This window comes from Podarcis filfolensis (assembly GCF_964270895.1).
Source record: "Podarcis filfolensis genome assembly, chromosome: 8".
Lineage (NCBI taxonomy): Eukaryota > Metazoa > Chordata > Lepidosauria > Squamata > Lacertidae > Podarcis > Podarcis filfolensis.
The window spans coordinates 10,600,977-10,618,925 of record NC_139611.1 but is presented as its reverse complement, the minus strand read 5'-3'; the positions used below and the strand labels follow the sequence as shown (position 1 = coordinate 10,618,925).

Here is a 17,949-nt window from a genome sequence, read left to right as displayed (position 1 = left end):
TTATTTCAGTGCTTATTTATGTGAGATGCTCTGAGTTCAACATTTTCTTGCTGGAAAAGCGAGGGGTGGGGAGAATCCTAAATTTGTCTTTTTGGGGGGAGTGGGAATTACTCCAGGCTGTACCCAAAGCTAGCCTGATTTCAAGCAAACCCGCTGCAGTTAATAGACTCAGCTAGCTTTATTTTATTTTATTTTTATTTTTGCATTTCAATCCCACTGTTTTCTCCAGAGGGCCCCAAGGTGGTATACATGGTTTTCTCTTTGCCCCTGATTTAATCCCCACAACAACTGTGTGAGGTAGGTCCATTCGTTCAGTGGACCTGCTCTGAGTAGGATTTAGGAATACAGACAAGCTGTCTTATACCGAGTTAAGATTGCTGAGCCGTATAGCTCAATTATCGTCTGCACGAACTGGCAGCAATGACTCTCCAGGGTACCAGGCAAGGAATCCTTCCCAGTCTCACCTGGAGGTGCTGGGGATCCAACCTGGGCCCTTCTGCATGCAAAGCGAGTGTCCTATTGCTGAGCTACGACCTTCCCCATAGGTGGATAGATACCACCTTCGGGGATCGATCTTCCACTCATCCCCTTTCGACAGGCACATCCACCTCACACCAGGCCTGGCTGCAAATCCCACCGATAAGTAACCAAACAATTAAACCCCTGTGTTGCAAACCATTATCAGTAATATCCAAGGCAACACGATGGCCAAGTACAACAATGCAATATCAATATAAACTCTTTATATAGTCTATACGGAACATTGAACAATATGAGAAACCAAATAAACAGAAATCTCTGAATGTCACTAAATGTGTTCTCTTGATGGATTCTCTTGAAAACACAGAGCTTTGTTTTATGATGTCCAACGCTGCCGAAGTGGTCCACAAACAGACGTAGTGAACAGTGATTCTGGATATACCCACTGTTTTGTAGAATTCTTCTTCAGCACAGCAGAAGGATACAGAAATGTTTCATAAACTACAAATGAATTACTGAAACGATGACCTGCATATACATGGTAACTTACAATAACTCAATGTTCACGACGTCTGTTTGTGGACCACTTCGGCAGCGTTGGACGTCATAAAACAAAGCTTTACGGCTTGTTTTCATCAGATAAGAACCTGACCCATTGCTTCTTTCAGAGACTTGCATAGTCTTCAAAGACTTTCAGAGACTTATAAGACTTATGTTTATTTGGTTCTATGTTTTCAAGAGAATCCATCAAGAGTGCACATTTAGTGACTTTCAGAGATTTGTAAGATTTCTGTTTATTTGGTTTCTCATATTGTTCAATGTTCCATATAGACTATATAAAGAGTTTATATTGACAATGCATTGTTGTACTTGGTCATTGTGTTGCCTTGGATATTACTGCAAATCCCACCAGCCAGGCCTCTCCAACACGGGCAGCATTCTCCACTGCCCCCACCCTCTTCTTCAGCCCCATCCAACATCCCCGTAACCGAATCTGGTTTTATAACCAGCAATAAAAGACACAACAAGGCGCGTTGGAGGCAGAGATGTCTCCTGGGGATTAGGGGAGGCCAAACAGAGTGATGATGTCACGGGCTGCAGCAAATGTCTTGTGGCCGCTGTAAAATGAGGTAGTCGCCAAAGGTTGGCTTTTATTGGAGTGTGTGACCTTCGGTTGTTTAACACTGAGCATTGCCATCAACTGAGCCCTGCTCAGAGTAAGCCCACTGAAATTAATAGACATGATGACTAACTTCAGTCTGTTCATTTCAATGGGTCTATTCTGGGTAATATCTAGATGGATACAAGCTGACTGCTTTGTCAATCTACATGGGAAGATATCATCGTGTGTGTGTGTGTGTGTGTATAAAGGTACCCCTGACCATTAGGTCCAGTTGCGGATGACTCTGGGGTTGCGCACTCATCTCGTTCTATAGGCTGAGGGAGCCGGCATTTGTCCGCAGACAGCTTCCAGGTCATGACTAAGCCGCTTCTGGCAAACCAGAGAAGCATGGAAACGCCGTTTACCTTCCTGCCACATCGGTACCTATTTCTCTACTTACATTTTGACATGCTTTCGAACTGCTAGGTGGGCAGGAGCTGGGACTGAACAACGGGAACTCACCCTGTCACGCGGAATCGAACTGCTGACCTTCCGATCGGCAAGTCCTAGGCTCAGTGGTTTAGACCACAGTGCCACCCACCCAGAAGTTTCACCCCTTCCCTCTTTGCCCCGCTTCACATCAGATAGGGGGGCCTGTCCTCCTTTGCCAGAGATTTTAGGGAGCCTTCACCCGGATCACCCATTTAATTCTTCCACGGCTCAGAGAAGCAAACAGCCAGCCTCCTTTCCTAGGAAGAACGCGGAGAGGTAACCCCGGGCCACTGGGCTTGGCTGGCTTCCCTAGGATCTCTCAAAGAGCAGTACCTGACAGAGGCAGAGTTAGCGACTGATTGACAAGCCCCTCTGGAGCTCCTTGCCAGGGAATGCCGCTCCTTCCCCTCGGCTGGCTCCAATTGCAATGCCTGGTTTCAGCGAGTTGTCGGTGGGCCCGTCTCTGGGCGCCAACGGAGCTACTGGAATGCTGAAGACACCGGGGTCCTTTCTAATTAGATGTGTTGACGACCCATCAGGCCTAATTAGTCCCAAGCTGCTCTTTGCTACAAATGAGATGCAGGTGCGAGAATTAACGTGACATGTGCATGCGTTTTCGGGGGGGGGAGATGACGTTAAAAATTGTGCCGCCTATTCACCAATAATAATAATAATAATAATAATAATAATAATAATAATAATAATAATACATTTTATTTATACCCCACCCTCCCCGGCCAGAGCCAGGCTCAGGGCGGCTAACACCAGTAAAATGACAATAAAAACATAATGGGGGTGGGGAGGAAACCAATTTAAAATACAGGTTAAAATGCAATTTAAAATGCAGCCTCGTTTTGAAAGTACCGTATTTTTTGCTCTATAAGACTCACTTTTTCCCCTCCTAAAAAGTAAGGGGAAATGTGTGTGCATCTTATGGAGCGAATGCAGGCTGCACAACTATCCCAGAAGCCAGAACAGCAAGAGGGATTGCTGCTTTCACTGCGCAGCGATCTCTCTTGCTGTTCTGGCTTCTGAGATTCAGAATATTTTTTTTCTTGTTTTCCTCCTCCAAAAACTAGGTGCGTCTTGTGGTCTGGTGCGTCTTATAGAGCGAAAAATACGGTAACTCATAGACCAAAACCATAAGGGGAGGGAAACATAAGGGTCAGACTGAGACCAAACCAAAGGCCAGGTGGAACAGCTCTGTCTTGCAGGCCTTGCGGAAAGATGTCAAGTCCCGCAGGGCCCTAGTCTCTTGTGACAGAGCATTCCACCAAGTTGGGGCCAGTACTGAAAGGGCCCTGGCCCTACTTGAGACCAATCTAACCACCTTGCGACTTGGGACCTCCAAAGTGTTGTCATTTGTGGATCTTAAGGTCCTCTGCGGGGCATACCAGGAGAGGCGGTCCCGTAGGCACGTGAGTCCTAGGCTGCATAGGGCTTTAAAGGTCAAAACCAGCACCTTAAACCTGACCCTGTACTCCACCGGGAGCCAGTGCAGCTGGTAAAGCACTGGATGAATGTGATCCTGCGGCAAGGACCCCGTAAGGAGCCTCACCGCAGCATTCTGCACCTGCTGGAGTTTCTGGGTCAGCTTCAAGGGCAGCCCTGCGTAGAGCGAGTTACAATAATCAAGCCTGAAGGTGACCGGCGCATGGATCACACTGGCTAGATCAGGGCGAGAGAGGTAAGGGAATAACTGCTTAATACGATGGAGATGGAAAAATGCCACCTTTGCTGTGGCTGCAACCTGTGCCTCCCAAGCTCTTGACAGAAGGCGCTGGCACTAATTGAGCCCCCTACAATCCCATGTCATCCCGACCCAGCCAGAGGACCTCTGTCTTCAAAGGATTTAACAGAAGCAGAGAGATGCACCTCTTCTGCCTCAGGGGTACCCCTGAGGGTCATCTAAGTCCAGGCATAGGCAAACTCGGCCCTCCAGATGTTTTGGGACTACAACTCCCACCATCCCCAGCTAACAGAACCAGTGGTCAGGGATGATGGGAGTTGTAGTCCCAAAACATCTGGAGGGCCGAGTTTGCCTATGCCTGATCTAGTTTAACCTGCTGCAATGCAGGAATCTCAACCAATGCTTCCATGACAGATGGCCACCCAACTTCTGACTTAGAAGGAAAAGCTGGAAGAGGGAGACAGACCCCCTGCTGTGTGGTCCCGAAGAGACAGGGGGCTCAGTCAACACCCAGGAAAGTGAGGAAAGGAATAGCACAATCCCCAGAGAATCTTGTGCCAGGATGCTGTCCACGCTCCAGGTATCATTAGGAAAGGAACTCAAAATTAAACTGCCCATGTGAATCTATGGTGCATCCACACTTGCCATACTGTGGACAGTTCTGGTTGCCTCACTTCAAAAAGGATATTGAGGAAGGTTCAGAAAAGGGCAGCCTAATCAATCAAGGGGATGGAGCGGCTCCCTTACGAGGAAAGGTCGCAGCGTTGGGGACATTTTAGCGTTGAGAAAAGGCATGCAAGAGACGACACGACAGACGTGAAAAGCCATCCTCGATCTCTCTCATGACTTGCGGACATCCAATGAAGCTGAATGGTGGGAACTTGAGGATGGATAAAAGGAAGGACTTTTTCACGCAACGCACATGTGTAACTCCCTTCCACAGGGTCTGTGATGGCCACTAGCTTAAAAGGTAAAGGTAAAGGGACCCCTGACCATTAGGTCCAGTCGTGGCTGACTCTGGGGTTGCGGCGCTCATCTCACTTTATTGGCCGAGGGAGCCGGCGTACAGCTTCCGGTTCGTGTGGCCAGCATGACTAAGCCGCTTCCGGCGAACCAGAGCAGCGCACGGAAACGCCGTTTACCTTCCCGCCGGAGTGGTACCTATTTTTCTACTTGCACCTTGACGTCCTTTTGAACTGCTAGGTTGGCAGGAGCAGGGACCGAACAACGGGAGCTCACCCCGTCGTGGGGATTCGAACTGCCAACCTTCTGATCGGCAAGCCCTAGGCTCTGTGGTTTAGCCCACAGCGCCACCCGTGTCCCTGGCCACTAGCTTGGATGACTTTAAAAGAGGATTGGACAAATTCATGGAGGAGGAAAAGGCTATTGATGACTACCAGCTACAATGGCTCTGCTCTGCCTCCATGGTCAGAGGCAGCAATGCTTCTGAATCTCAGTTGCTGGAAATTGCAGGTGGGGAGAGGGCTCTTATGCTTGGATCCTGCTTGTAGGCTTCTCTTTGGGGTGGCCAATGCAAAAACAGGAGGCTGGACCAGAGCCGGCACTGGGCCTGATCCAGCTGCCAGGCTCTCCTTATGTCCTGATGACTCTTGCAGTAAAAACATCACAACAGAGAGAGTGGAAACAGACAGCCCACTTACTCTGCAGGTAAAAGACCCCAACTTTGTCGCAGTCGGACAGCGGAATGTAGAGGACCATCTCGTAGCCTGGAGGCAGCCGGTCAGGGCCTTTTGTTCTCAAAATCATGCGGGACATGTCTTCCAGGTCTGTGGGGGTTCGATGCCCGGGAAGAGAGAGAGGATAGGAGACCGGGGGTGGGGGAAGGAAAAGAAAAGAGAAATGCACATCAGAATTTGGGGATTCATTATGAAAATCTTGGAATACGCAGAGATGGCAAAATTGACAGCGCTGATACAAATCTAGACCCTTTTAAGGACCGGGAACCTCTTTTCTAGTCTATATAAAATATTATTTCACAAATGCAAGGATCACAGCGGGGTTTGAAGTGCAAGAAAATAGCAGAATATATTAAGAAACATGTCAGAGAGGGTGAAGTTAGGTAAGGCGGAACCTTAAGAAGCAATTGTATGTAATTTGAGTTACAAACATCAGTGCTGGGTGAGCAGGAAGTCACTGAGTCACAAACGTAACTTTCTAGATTGGAAAAAGAATAAAAAACTGTTACCAAAAAAAAGAAAAGGGATTTCGGGATTCAACAGACCCCCACCTACCATCCTTTGAGAAGACCTTGTCATCCTGGCAGTCTTCCTTTCCGGTGTATGGATTTTCCTTATCGCAGTTCACCAGCAGAACGGCACCCTGCCCATCTGGACCCCACGTCCACACCGCCTGAAATTGCAACACTTTCACTGCATTTCGATGGCACTTTCATCTCCAAGGAGTTCAAGGTGACTCTCCCTCTCCTCATTTAATCCCCACGACAACCGTGCGAGGTAGGCTAGGCTGAGAGGCAGTGATTGGGCCCAGGGTTACTCCAGCATGTTTCATGGCCGAGTCCGGGGGGCCGGGGGCCAGATTTGAACCCTTGTCTCTCCTGGGTCCTAGTCCAACACTCTAACCACTACATCACCACTGCCTCTTGAGTTTAGCCAGCAGAATGGGGCAAAGGGTTTCCCCTTTTTGCTTTTCTCATTTGAACCAGTGCTAAGCCAATAAGATAAATTCTGTTTCCCCACTGCCCGCTGGACGTTCTCCATCAGTTAACTACAACCAATCTAGAACGCAGCTGCCAGACTGGTGACTGGGAGTGGCTGCCAGGACTGTCTAAACATTGGTCCTGAAAAACCTACATTGGCTTGTAGTAAGCTCCCCATTCAAAGTGTTGGCGTTGACCTTTAAAGCCCTAAACGGCCTCGGCCCAGTATACCTGAAGGAGTGTCTCCACCTCCATCGTTCTGCCCGGACACTGAGGTCCAGCTCTGAGGGCCTTCTGGAGGTTCCCTCCCTGCAATAAGTAAGGTTATGGGGAACCAGGCAGAGGGCCTTCTTGGTGGTGGTGTCCTCCCCATCAGATATCAAGGAGATGATATCTATACAAAGCAGCACATTCTGCTCTTGCAGATTTGTGACCCAGTTACTGTGGGTTCGTCAGTGAGTTTCTGCATGCATTGGCCTTCAATGATTTTTTAAAAATCATTATTCTTATGGATAATCGTTTTACCTTTGAGGATTTCCCCCCCTTCTACAACCAAGCAATGTCCATTGTGAAATAAATAAGTAAATTTTAAAAATTTAATCAGTTGTCTCAGTGAGGTTGACAATCATTTTGCAGACCCTCCAAGTGTCCCTATTTTCCAGGGACAGTCCTGGATTTACAGAAGCTGTCCCGGTTTCTGATTTGATCTCGGACTGTCCCTCTTTTCCTTAGGACGTCCCTTTTTCCATCAGGGAAATGTTGGAGGGTATGGAGTTAATAAGTAACTATACAACCTTTAGAAGATATCTGAAGGCGGTGCCCTGTATATGGAAGTTTAAAAAATATTTCATGTTTTATTATGTTTGTGTATACAGTGGTACCTCAGTTCTCGAACGTAATCCGTTCCGGAAGATCGTTCAACTTCCAAAACGTTCGAAAACCAAGGCGCAAAGGGTTGTCTGCCAATTCAGTTGAGAAAATTGAAAAACATGCAGCAGAAGTCATTGGACTTCTGAGGCGCGTTCAAAAATGGAAGTGTTTACTTCTGGGCTTTTGGCATTTGAAAACCAAAACGTTTGGCAACAGAGACATCCGAAAACTGAGGTACCACTGCATTTTGGAAGCTGCCCATAGTGGCTGAGGCTACCCATTCAGATGAGCAGGGTACAAATAATAAAATTATTATTATTATTATTATTAGCCATTGGCCTGATCAGCATGGGGTTTTTCTGACGTTCTTCTCCTAAACAGTGGCTGGGACACTCAGTGCCACTTTTCCTTGGGAGTCAGATTCTAAGGAAGGCTCTGGGTTGCAGTTCTGTTGGGCACAGCATTCTGCCCCGATTGACCCCAGGGTAGCAAGAGGCTCTTTCCAGGGAGCGTTGCAGCCCAGAGGGATCACTGCCTCGCCTCAGCAGGGAGCCTGGAGGAATGGAGAGCCTCTGTGCCAAAGGACGGGTGGCAGGGCAGGGCAGCGCAGAGCGGGAGGCTCCCCTTTCGTACAGAGTGTCCCAGCCTTTCCGTGGGAGCTTTTCATGGCAATTTAAATGCCTCGCAGGGCTGAGGGCTAACCCCATTTGACTCCGTCCTGTGCCCCCACCTCCCTGGGCGGCTGGTTGGAGAGGAGAGCTGTCCGTTTCCGCAAGGCCCTTGGGGACAGAAGCACACAACCGGGATCAGACATTGTAGGTGGGCACTAAGGAGGCAGGTGCCCCAGCCCTGAAGGTTATGATATAACAAGGAAGCTGCCTTTCACCAGGTCAGACCACTGGTCCATGCATCTCAGTATGGTCTACTCTGACTGGCAGCAGCTCTCCAGGATTTCAGCATTCAGATTTCAGAGGGGAGAGCTTAGTGTCACGAAGAAGAGCTTCAAATGATCTGCTCCCATCCTAGGAAGCCAAGGGCCAGCTCTGTGCCGGGCCCAGCAAGTGACCTTAGTCCGGCCATCACCCACCTGGGTGCCTCTCGAGCTGTGATGAACTATAACACCCATCAGGCACAGAGAGAGCGTTTCCGGTGGCACTGGATGATGGGAGTTGTGATTCCAAACAGGTGGAGAGCATCAGGCTCAGTGCTTTTTTTCTGGGGGGATACAAACCCCTGAACATTTGGTGAATCTAAGTTTGGCCTCATTGAGGGGCAGTAATTCAATATGAGTAGGAAAATGAGAGCACCCCTAAACATTTCTTTAGGAAACAAAGCACTGGTGAAGGGATTGAAAGCTGGGTTACCCCCCGGCATTTTTATTTTTAATCTCTTCACCACATCTTTGCAAATCTCTATGCAAACAAAAGCAGGAGGAAATGTTCACCTTTTTGGGGTGGTTCTTCTCCACCACCCCATCACGGTCAGCATCGACATCCAGAGAAATCTCTAGAAAAATACAAAAGTCGAGTCAGCAAGCCCTTCCCACTTTGTGGCATATCCAGGACATTTCCTGAGCGCTGCAACCCCAGAGTCTGCGACTGGACTTAATGGTCAGGGGTACCTTTACCTTTACTTAGAGAGAAAAGCCAGATATTGGGTAGTTTCCCAGTTTCCCGATCCATCTATAACAGTTCCATGCTACTACTGTGCTCTTTCCCTTAAGATGGGCTTATTTAAAAACCTAGGAAGCTGCCTTCTGATGTGTCAGAGCTCTGGTCCACCTACCCCTGCAGTGTCTACACTGGCTGGCAGCAGCTTCTCCAGGGCTTCAGACAGGGAGTCTTTCCCCAGCTCTACCTGGAGATGCTGCTGGGGATTGAACCCAGAACCTTCTGCATGCAAAGCAGGTGCTGCACCACCGAGCTACTGCCTCCTGCTAAAAATAATGCAAGGCGCTAGTCCTTAAGGAGCACGCAGAAGAGGGAGCAAGCTTGTTTTCTGCTGCCCCAGAGGGCAGGACCCAAATGGATGGATTCAAATGAGGATATTCCGACTAAACCTTAGCTGTGGAATGGACTCCCTCAGAAGGTGGTGGACTCTTCCACTGGAGGTTCTTAAGCAGAGGTTGGAAGGCCATCTGTCATGGATGCTTCAGTTGGGATTCCTGCATTGCAAAGGGTTGGACTAGATGACCCTCGGGGATCCCTTCCAACTCTACAATTCTATGATTCTAAAAGTAAGTAGGGACGCGGGTGGAACCGTGGTCTAAACCACAGAGCCTAGGACTTGCCAATCAGAAGATCAGCGGTTCGAATCCCACCGTTGTTCGGTCCCTGCTCCTGCCAAACTAGCAGTTCAAAAGCACGTCAAAGTGGAAGTAGATAAATAGGTACTGCTCCAGGGGGGAAGGTAAACGGCGTTTCCGTGCGCTGCTCTGGTTTGCCAGAAGCAGCTCCTGGCCACATGACCTGGAAGCTGTACGCCGGCTCCCTCGGCCAGTAAAGCGAGATGAGTGCCGCAACCCCAGAATCGGTCACGACTGGACTTAATGGTCAGGGGTCCCTTTACCTTTAAGAGTAAGTAACAAAGCTTGTGTGTGTGTGGTAAGACAGTCCTCACTAGCCTGGTTCAAGAGTCCAGTAACATACACCCCACCCACCCATCCACCTTTCAAGGAGGGCCAACTATCCGGTTTCCCGACGGCATCCGGACCCATCATGTGAGACAACCCCAGCATTGCTGGAGAGCTGTTTTCGCTGCTGCCTTGGAGACCAGAGGGACAACGCTCACGGCTACGGTTTCTCTGGAGCGACGGCCACAAGAGCCAGCACAGCTGGGGTGGAAGGAGCTCCCTGCTTTCACAAAAAAGGCCAGAGCAAAATGAATGCAGCCGTACCTTGGTTTTCGAACTCCTTGTGACTCGAACGTTCTGGCTCCCAAACGCCGCACACCCAGAAGTGAGCGTTCTGGTTTGCAAACTTTTTTTCAGAAGCTGAATGTGCTCCTGCAGCCAATCAGAATCAGCGCCTTGGTTTTCGGACGTTTTCGGAAGTCAAATGGACTTCCAGAACGGATTCCGTTCGAGAACAAAGGTACGGCTGTAGATAAAAATTGCTCCACCACCTCCACAACCAGCACTGGTAGGTTCTTCCAGATCCAGCCAGGAATTCCAGGGTGCCAGCTCAGAGCTGTTTTGTTTAGCAAGAGTTTAAAACCGCTTGATAAAAGCATAGCATAAGATCCTAAAAACAGCCTGCAGGATCAGGCCGATGGCCCATCTAATGCAGCATCCTGTTCTCACACTCGACGGCCAGATACCCCCATGGGAAGTCTGCAAACAGGGCCCAAGCACAAGAGGCCTCTGCCCTCCAGCAACTGGGATTCAGAAGAATGGCAGCCTCCGACAGTAGAAGCTTCTTAGCTGCGTCAGACGACAATTCCTTGGTGGGGAGACAAAAGCTGCCTCTTTGCAGAGGACACCAAACTGGGAGGGGTAGCTAATGCCGCAGAAGACAGAATCAGGATTCAAAATGACCTTAACAGGTTGGAGAACTGGGCCCAAATTAACAAAATGAATTTGAACAGGGACAAATGTAAGGTTCTGCACTTAGGCAGGAAGAACCAGATGCACAAATATAAGATGGGGAACACACCTGGCTTGCCAGTAGGACATGTGAAAAGGATCTAGCGGTCTTAGTGGACCACAAGCTTAACATGACAGTGTGTTGCAGCAGCAAAAAAAGCTTATGCTATTCTAGGTTGCATCAACAGAAGTCTAGTGTCCCGATGTAATCGTACCACTCTGTTCTGCCTTGGTCAGACCACACCTGGAATACTGTATCCAATTCTGGGCATGGCAATTTAAGAAGGATATTGACAAGCTGGGATGCGTGCAGAGGAGGGCAACCAAGATGATCAAGCGTCTGGAAACCAAGCCAGATGAGGAATGGTTGAAGGATGTGGGTATGTTTAGCGCGGAAAAGAGGAGCCAGAGGTGACAGGATAGCTGTCTCTCAAATATCTCAACATCAGGAAGAACTTTCTGACAGCAAGACCTTTAGAAAGTGAAACGGACTGCCTTGGGAGGTTGTGGACACTCCTTCGCTGGAGGTTTCTAATCAGAGTTTGAAAGGCCATCTGGTCCTTCCCTACTCTATGATCCTAGGGGGAAAGACAGAGAAAGAGAGGGGGAGAGCACATTTTCATACTTACCAATTCCCGTCAGGAAAACGCCAGCTTGGTCAATGGGGTGGCCTCCATTCTCACCATAATAGCCCACAGTTACCTGAGGAAGGAAAGAACGTACAATGCAGAATTAAAGTTTTGAAAAGCGAAAGAGACAAGCTGGAACTATATTGACAAGCTGGGAGATTTGCTGAGGAGGGTGACCAAGATGATGATGGTCTGGAAACCAAGCCTTATGAGGAATGGTTGAAGGAGTTGGGTATGTTTAGACTCGAGGAGAGGAGATACGATAGCCATCTTCCTAAAGGCTGCCCCATGGAAGAGGGAACATGCTTGTTTTCTCCTGTTCTGGAGGGTGGGATCAGAACCAATAAATTCAAGTTACAATAAATGAACAACTTTCTGACACCAAGAGCTGTTCGACAGTGCAATGGCCTCCCTTGGAAGGTGGTCGATTCCCCTTCCTTGGCAGTTTTAAAGCAAAGGTTGGGTGGCCATCTGTGATTCCTGCATTGTAGGGGATTGGACTAGATGATCCTCAGGGTTCCTTCCCACGCTACAATCCTATGAAATGGAAAAGGGATCCAAGGATACGTTGTGCCAGATAAGGGTCAGCTGCATGTTCACCACCAGCCCTTCTGAGCTTAGAGCTCTCCAGTCTCTATGCCAGGAAAATAACTGCCAGCCTTGGTATTTTTGAGGATGAAGCTTGCAGCATTAGGGGACTGGCACAAAACCACAGCCCTTGCCACACACAGCCCCTTTAGAGACACCAAGAGTGATTTCAGTTTTGCAATCAGCTGGAAGCAGAACTGAAACAATAGATTCACATGACCCTACACGTTTGCCCCTCACAACTGCTAAGAAAACTGGTGCATGTTTACTCAGCGGCAGCTGATGTGCCCTAAAAGGTAAATTTAAACTGCAGTATTTGCATTTGCATTTGCAGTGTTTGCCCCCATCCCTGCCTCGCCATGTGCCTGGCTGCTTGGTACCTGTCCTGATCAAGCTGTACATTTGTTATTTACAAATGTTATTTACAAAATCCTGCAAGTCCTGATACTTGTAGAATACAGTGGTACCTCGGGTTAAGAACTTAATGCATTCCGTTCTTAACCTGAAACGCCACTTTAGCTAATGGGGCCTCCTGCTGCTGCTGCTGCGCTGCCAGAGCACTATTCTGTTCTCATCCTGAAGCGACGTTCCTAACCCAGGGTACTATTTCTGTATTAGTGGAGTCTGTAACCTGAAGCGTATGTAACCTGAAGCATATGTAACCTGAAGCACATGTAACCTGAGGTACCACTGTAACAGAATTGTACAGTGGGAAGGGAATCCAAAGGGCCATCTAGTCAAAGCCTTTGCAGTGCAGTAATCACAGCTAAAGAATCATAGAACTGTATGGTTGGAAGGGACCCTGAGGGTCATCTAGTCTAACCCGCTGCAACGCAGAAACCACTGCTAAACGCTGCCCCTGCTTGGAATGCAAAACTGAGCCTACCAGGAGCTCAGGGAAGCAACGAGTGTGGGAACGTCTCTTACTTTGTTGTCGTTGGCCTCAGTGCTGGGACGCGTCATCTGTATACTCAAGGTGGTCTTGGGGTCCAGAGGCCACTGCTTCCCGCCATTGGCAGGGGCATGCTCCGATTGGCCGTCGCTGATGATTTCGACCTCGACGTCATCCGAGTGCTTCACGGCGAACGTGACTGCATCAGCAGGAGCTGCTCTGTAAGGGAGCAGGCGGAAGGAGAGTGGTGATGTGAAACTGGGTGTTTGCAGGTCCGGCACAGAACCCTGAAACTCCCCCAGTCTTTGCCCCAGAGAGCCTACAATCTACATTTGCATTGACTTCATTCTCTGGTCACAGCCACAACATTGCCCAAGCTTTGATTTTCCTCTTCTTCCTCCTCCATCTTTCCCCCCCGGGAAGCACCTGGAATCCCCAGAGTCTCTTGCTGCTTGTGGTGGTGCACAACAGGAAGACTCCAGTCCTCATGGTTTTGAAGGGTGAGTCAATTTAAATAAGAACAGAGGAAGCTGCCTTATTACTGAGCCAGCCCATCAGTCTACCTAGCACATGACTGACTTCACTGACTGGCAGAAACAGCTCTCTAGCTGGACTGGTGACTGGGAGCATCGCCAAGACCATATAACACTGGTCCTGAAAGACCTACATTGGCTCCCAGTACATTTCTGAGCACAATTTAAAGTGTTGGTGCTGACCTTTAAAGCCCTAAACCATGGGTAGGCAAACTAAGGCCCGGGGGCCGGATCCGGCCCAATTGCCTTCTAAATCCGGCCTGCAGATTTAGCATGTTTTTACATGAGCAGAATGCATGTTTTTATTTAAAATGCATCTCTGGGTTATTTGTGGGACATAGGAATTCATTCATCCCCCCCAAAAAAATATATATAGTCTGCCCCCCCCCCAAGGTCTGAGGAACGACCTCCCATCAGATGTCAAGGAAATAAACAACTATTTGACTTTTAGAAGACATCTGAAGGCAGCCCTGCTTAGGGAAGTTTTTAATGTTTGATGTTTTATTGTGTTTTAAATATTCTGTTGGGAACCACTCAGAGTGGCTGGGGAAACCCAGCCAGATGGGCAGGGTATAAATAATAAATTATTAGTTGTTGTTGTTGTTGTTGTTAGAGACAGGAAGTCTTTAGACCCTCTGAGGGATCAAACCTGGGACCTTCCGCATGCAAACCAGGTGCTCTCCCACTGAGCCATGGTCTTTTCTTTAAAAATAAAGCAAGCTTCTAGTCCTCATTGTTCTGAAGAAGGGCTGATTTAAACAGGAGAATAGAAAGAGACTATCGGTCCATCTCATCTAGTGTTGTCTACACTGACCGGCAGCTTTCCCCACTGCACCTCCTTTCATCCTCCACTCACCAGGTCTGTCAGCTGGCATGGAAGGAGCAATCCTACTCTGGGAGAACTAAACCCTTGAAAGAGAGCGCGAATTTAATCTTGCACACATGTGCTGGAAAAGACTCCAAGCCAGGAGAGCCAAAGATGTCTCTGTTATCGGGAGAGATTTACTGCCACCACAGCTGTACGGTCCGCGGCAGATTTCGCATGATGTGCAGAGCTCCGCCTCCTTCCTCGCCCTTTCCTATATATACCTGGCGACAGTGTGAGAAACTCAGATATATAAGCTGGGTGCCGAATGGCTCCTTAAACCAGAGTTACAGTTGCCAAAACAGAATGCCTAGTTGCCATTTTTTGGGGCCAGACGGCTCTAAAGTCACATTTTTCAGTATGACTTTTTGGTTCTACACAATTGTGTTGCTAGTGTGTGAAAACAGGCAAGATCCAAGGATCCCCAGGCATGCACCTCCAGATTGTGAAGATACTCAGGCGCTATCCTGGAGCCCTGGCATCTTCACTTGGTTGCAAGTCGCCAATAGCCAGGTGCAAAATGCACCTGGCAACTCCTGAAGCTTCAAGAGAGGCAGAATATGGACTCCAGCCCTCCCAACCACAATAGAAACTGTAATAAACGAAAATCTGCCCTTGTTCCCTTATGGGGGACACAAGAGCCCTTATAGAGTCCTTTGTAGGTTCTCCATCGGTTGGAGAAAATAACAGAGGCCAACCAGAGAATATTGAGATGCAAAGCAGCAGCACTGTTGCAACAGGGTGCTCCCCTCAACCGCAGGAAAGGAGGAGGACCCAGAACAAAGGTGTGCTCGCCCTTATATAGACATTTTAAATTGCCCGCCCTGGAGTCCAAGACCACCCCCAGAAATATCATACCTACATCACAGAAGGGGTGTAGCGCAAGACCATCCCCCAGATACATCATACCTACATCACAGAAGAGGCAGAACAGAAATCTACCTACAACAGAAATCTGAGTGCGTTGTTTAACTCCTGTCTGGCAGATTACCTGTTAATGCTTACTTGATTGGATACCCTGGGGAGCCTGGCCAGTCTTTTGTAATGATAAATACTTAGTTCCTGAGCCAGGTCACAGGCTCACCCTATTCATACACAGACATACCCTTAAGACAGGATTTGTGAAGGAAAAGACAATGGGGAGGCTTTTCCATTTTCCTTCGACCTTGCAGAGAAATTTTTGAGGTCAATGTGGGAGGGACAAAATGGTTTCAGGACTTTTTCAGACATGTGGTTTATATATGCAGTTATGAACATTTATTATATATATAAGACCTTATTTTTTTTATTTCAAAACATACACCAACAACATAGAAATACTGTACTGGCCCGAATATAAGCCGCACCCGAATATAAGCCGAACCTTTAAAATTGGAGGGGGGGGGGAGAAAAACAAAAAAATACCCAAATATAAGCAGCTCCATTCCTTGCTGCTCCTGACTGAATACTGGGGGGTGGGAGCCATGCTGCGTTGCCGGCGCCCCACGCTCCTGGCTGCATACCGTAAGGTCATGAATATAAGCCGCACTTTAACTTTTCACAGTTGGAATTTGGGGGGAAAGTCAGGCTTATATTCGGGCCAATACGGTAATATTGAATTTCTTATCATACCTGGGGTCCCTCCCAACTCTACAATTATATGATTCCAATAACATGCCAGTTACTTATTGTGTTTCCTCTTTCTCTCCCCCCCCCCCCCCCCGTTCTCCTTTGGATTGCTTTGAGGGACACATTCCTTGTCCGATAGACAGCCTCTCCTTGCAAGAGATTTCAGCTCTTCCTGGGCCCTGCAAAACCTGAGCTGCGACCCTCAAAGCAAGGACCCTGGCTCTGCTACAATTCAGGACAAGCTGTGTTGAACATGAACCGCCAGACGACACCGGTTTAAGAAAATACGATCTCCGAAGAATGCAATTATCATTGTTAAGCATCCTGATTTCTACACACCCCAGCCTCTGGTTTGCTTTTGTAGTGCAGCCATGGGCTTCAAGGTCAGGGGTAGTAACCTGAACCCCTTCCTCTTTTGGATCTTTGGTGGCTGGCCGGCCCACCCACTTCACCCTTTTGGGAGCCATTGCATAACACCCTTAAGCTTCCCACATCTATTTTTAAATGCTGCGTCAACTACACCCCTGACAGCGGCAGCTGGATTCTGCATTAGCAAGGGACCCGAGTGCCAGCAGCAGCCCACTGCAACTCCTTGACGGGAGGAGAGGGGCAGCTGCAGCAGTTGACACAGCAGATTGAAGCTGATAATGAGAAACCCCAGGGCAGTTGGAACCCGCTGCTTGCAGCACACAGCTTCCTCCTTGGTTACACCCAGGACTGACATCCTGTCGACATGCCCCAAAAGCTCTGGGCAGTTGACATCCTAGCCCTGCTCTCTGAAAAGCCAAAAAAAGAAGAAGAAAAGAAAAGAAATTTCAGATGCCACCCAGAATCTTCCCCAATATATCACACATAAACAAAAGAAATCAGAGTATTTTTTTTAAAGGATTTGCATTCATTTAACTACATTCCCAAACGGGCACCAAGACTGTATTAAAGATGCTCTTTGCACGACCTTCGATCTGACCTATGCAATCAAAGCAGATCCTTTATGATTTGCACTCAATGCACAAACACATATAGGTAAAAGTAAAGGGACCCCTGACCATTAGGTCCAGTCATGGCCAACTCTGGGGCTGCAGCGCTCATCTCGCTTTATTGGCCGAGGGAGCTGGCGTTCAGCTTCCAGGTCATGTGGCCAGCATGACTAAGCCACTTCTGGCGAACCAGAGTAGCGCACGGAAACACCGTTTACCTTCCCGCCGGAGCGGTACCTATTTATCTACTTGCACTTTGACGTGCTTTCGAACTGCTAGGTTGGCAGGAGCAGGGACTGAGCAACGGGAGCTCATCCCATCGTGGGGATTCGAACCGCCGACCTTCTGATCGGCAAGTCCTAGGCTCTGTGGTTTAACCCACAGTGCCACCCATGTCCCACAAACACATATAAAATGCAATTTTAAAAATGCTGGAAATGCTGCCAGAGGGGATTGAAGCTGGGCGCACTGAGATGCAACCCTTGCCATAAAATTGAGCAAGATTCCAGTCCCCATGGTTCTGAACGCAGGGCTAACTAAGAAGCTACTTTTCAGTGAGTCAGACTGTTGGTCCATCTAGCCCAGCACTGTCTTCTCTGGCAGGCAGTGGTGCTCCAGGGTTTCAGACTCAGGGGGTCTCTCTCAAGATGTGCCTGGAGATGCCAAGGATTGAACTTGGAACCTTCTGCATGCAAGGCAGATGTCCTGTCCCTGAGCTATGACCATGCCCCCGGCCAGCAAAACGTAATAAAGATTAACCACAGAAGTCTGGGTGTTTTTAGTATCGGAAAGGGAGAAAAATTATCCTGCAGAGACAAGCATTCTTCAAAGCCCTCTGAATTCCATTTCCAATGGCATAACTGACTTGGCAACTCCACTGCTTAAAACACACACACACAGAGATCACACAGTGGGTGACGGTGCCATTTGCAAATGCCCCTGGCAGAAAGCCTGGCATAAACG

General features: G+C 48.5%; 1 protein-coding gene across 2 annotated transcripts in view; it reads right to left on the bottom strand.

Moving 5' to 3' along the window:
* The window catches only part of LOC310769742 (protein-arginine deiminase type-2-like), an 80,541-nt gene that overhangs the window by 36,020 nt on the left and 26,572 nt on the right, over window positions 1–17,949 (bottom strand). For both annotated transcript variants that reach the window (XM_083629429.1, XM_083629430.1), the window contains 5 exons: window positions 13,039–13,222; window positions 11,524–11,596; window positions 8,756–8,817; window positions 6,017–6,134; window positions 5,426–5,551 (listed from right to left, as the gene is read on the bottom strand). In XM_083629429.1, the coding sequence (XP_083485555.1) occupies window positions 5,426–5,551; window positions 6,017–6,134; window positions 8,756–8,817; window positions 11,524–11,596; window positions 13,039–13,222 (563 nt within the window). The remainder of the gene's footprint in view (window positions 1–5,425; window positions 5,552–6,016; window positions 6,135–8,755; window positions 8,818–11,523; window positions 11,597–13,038; window positions 13,223–17,949) is intronic.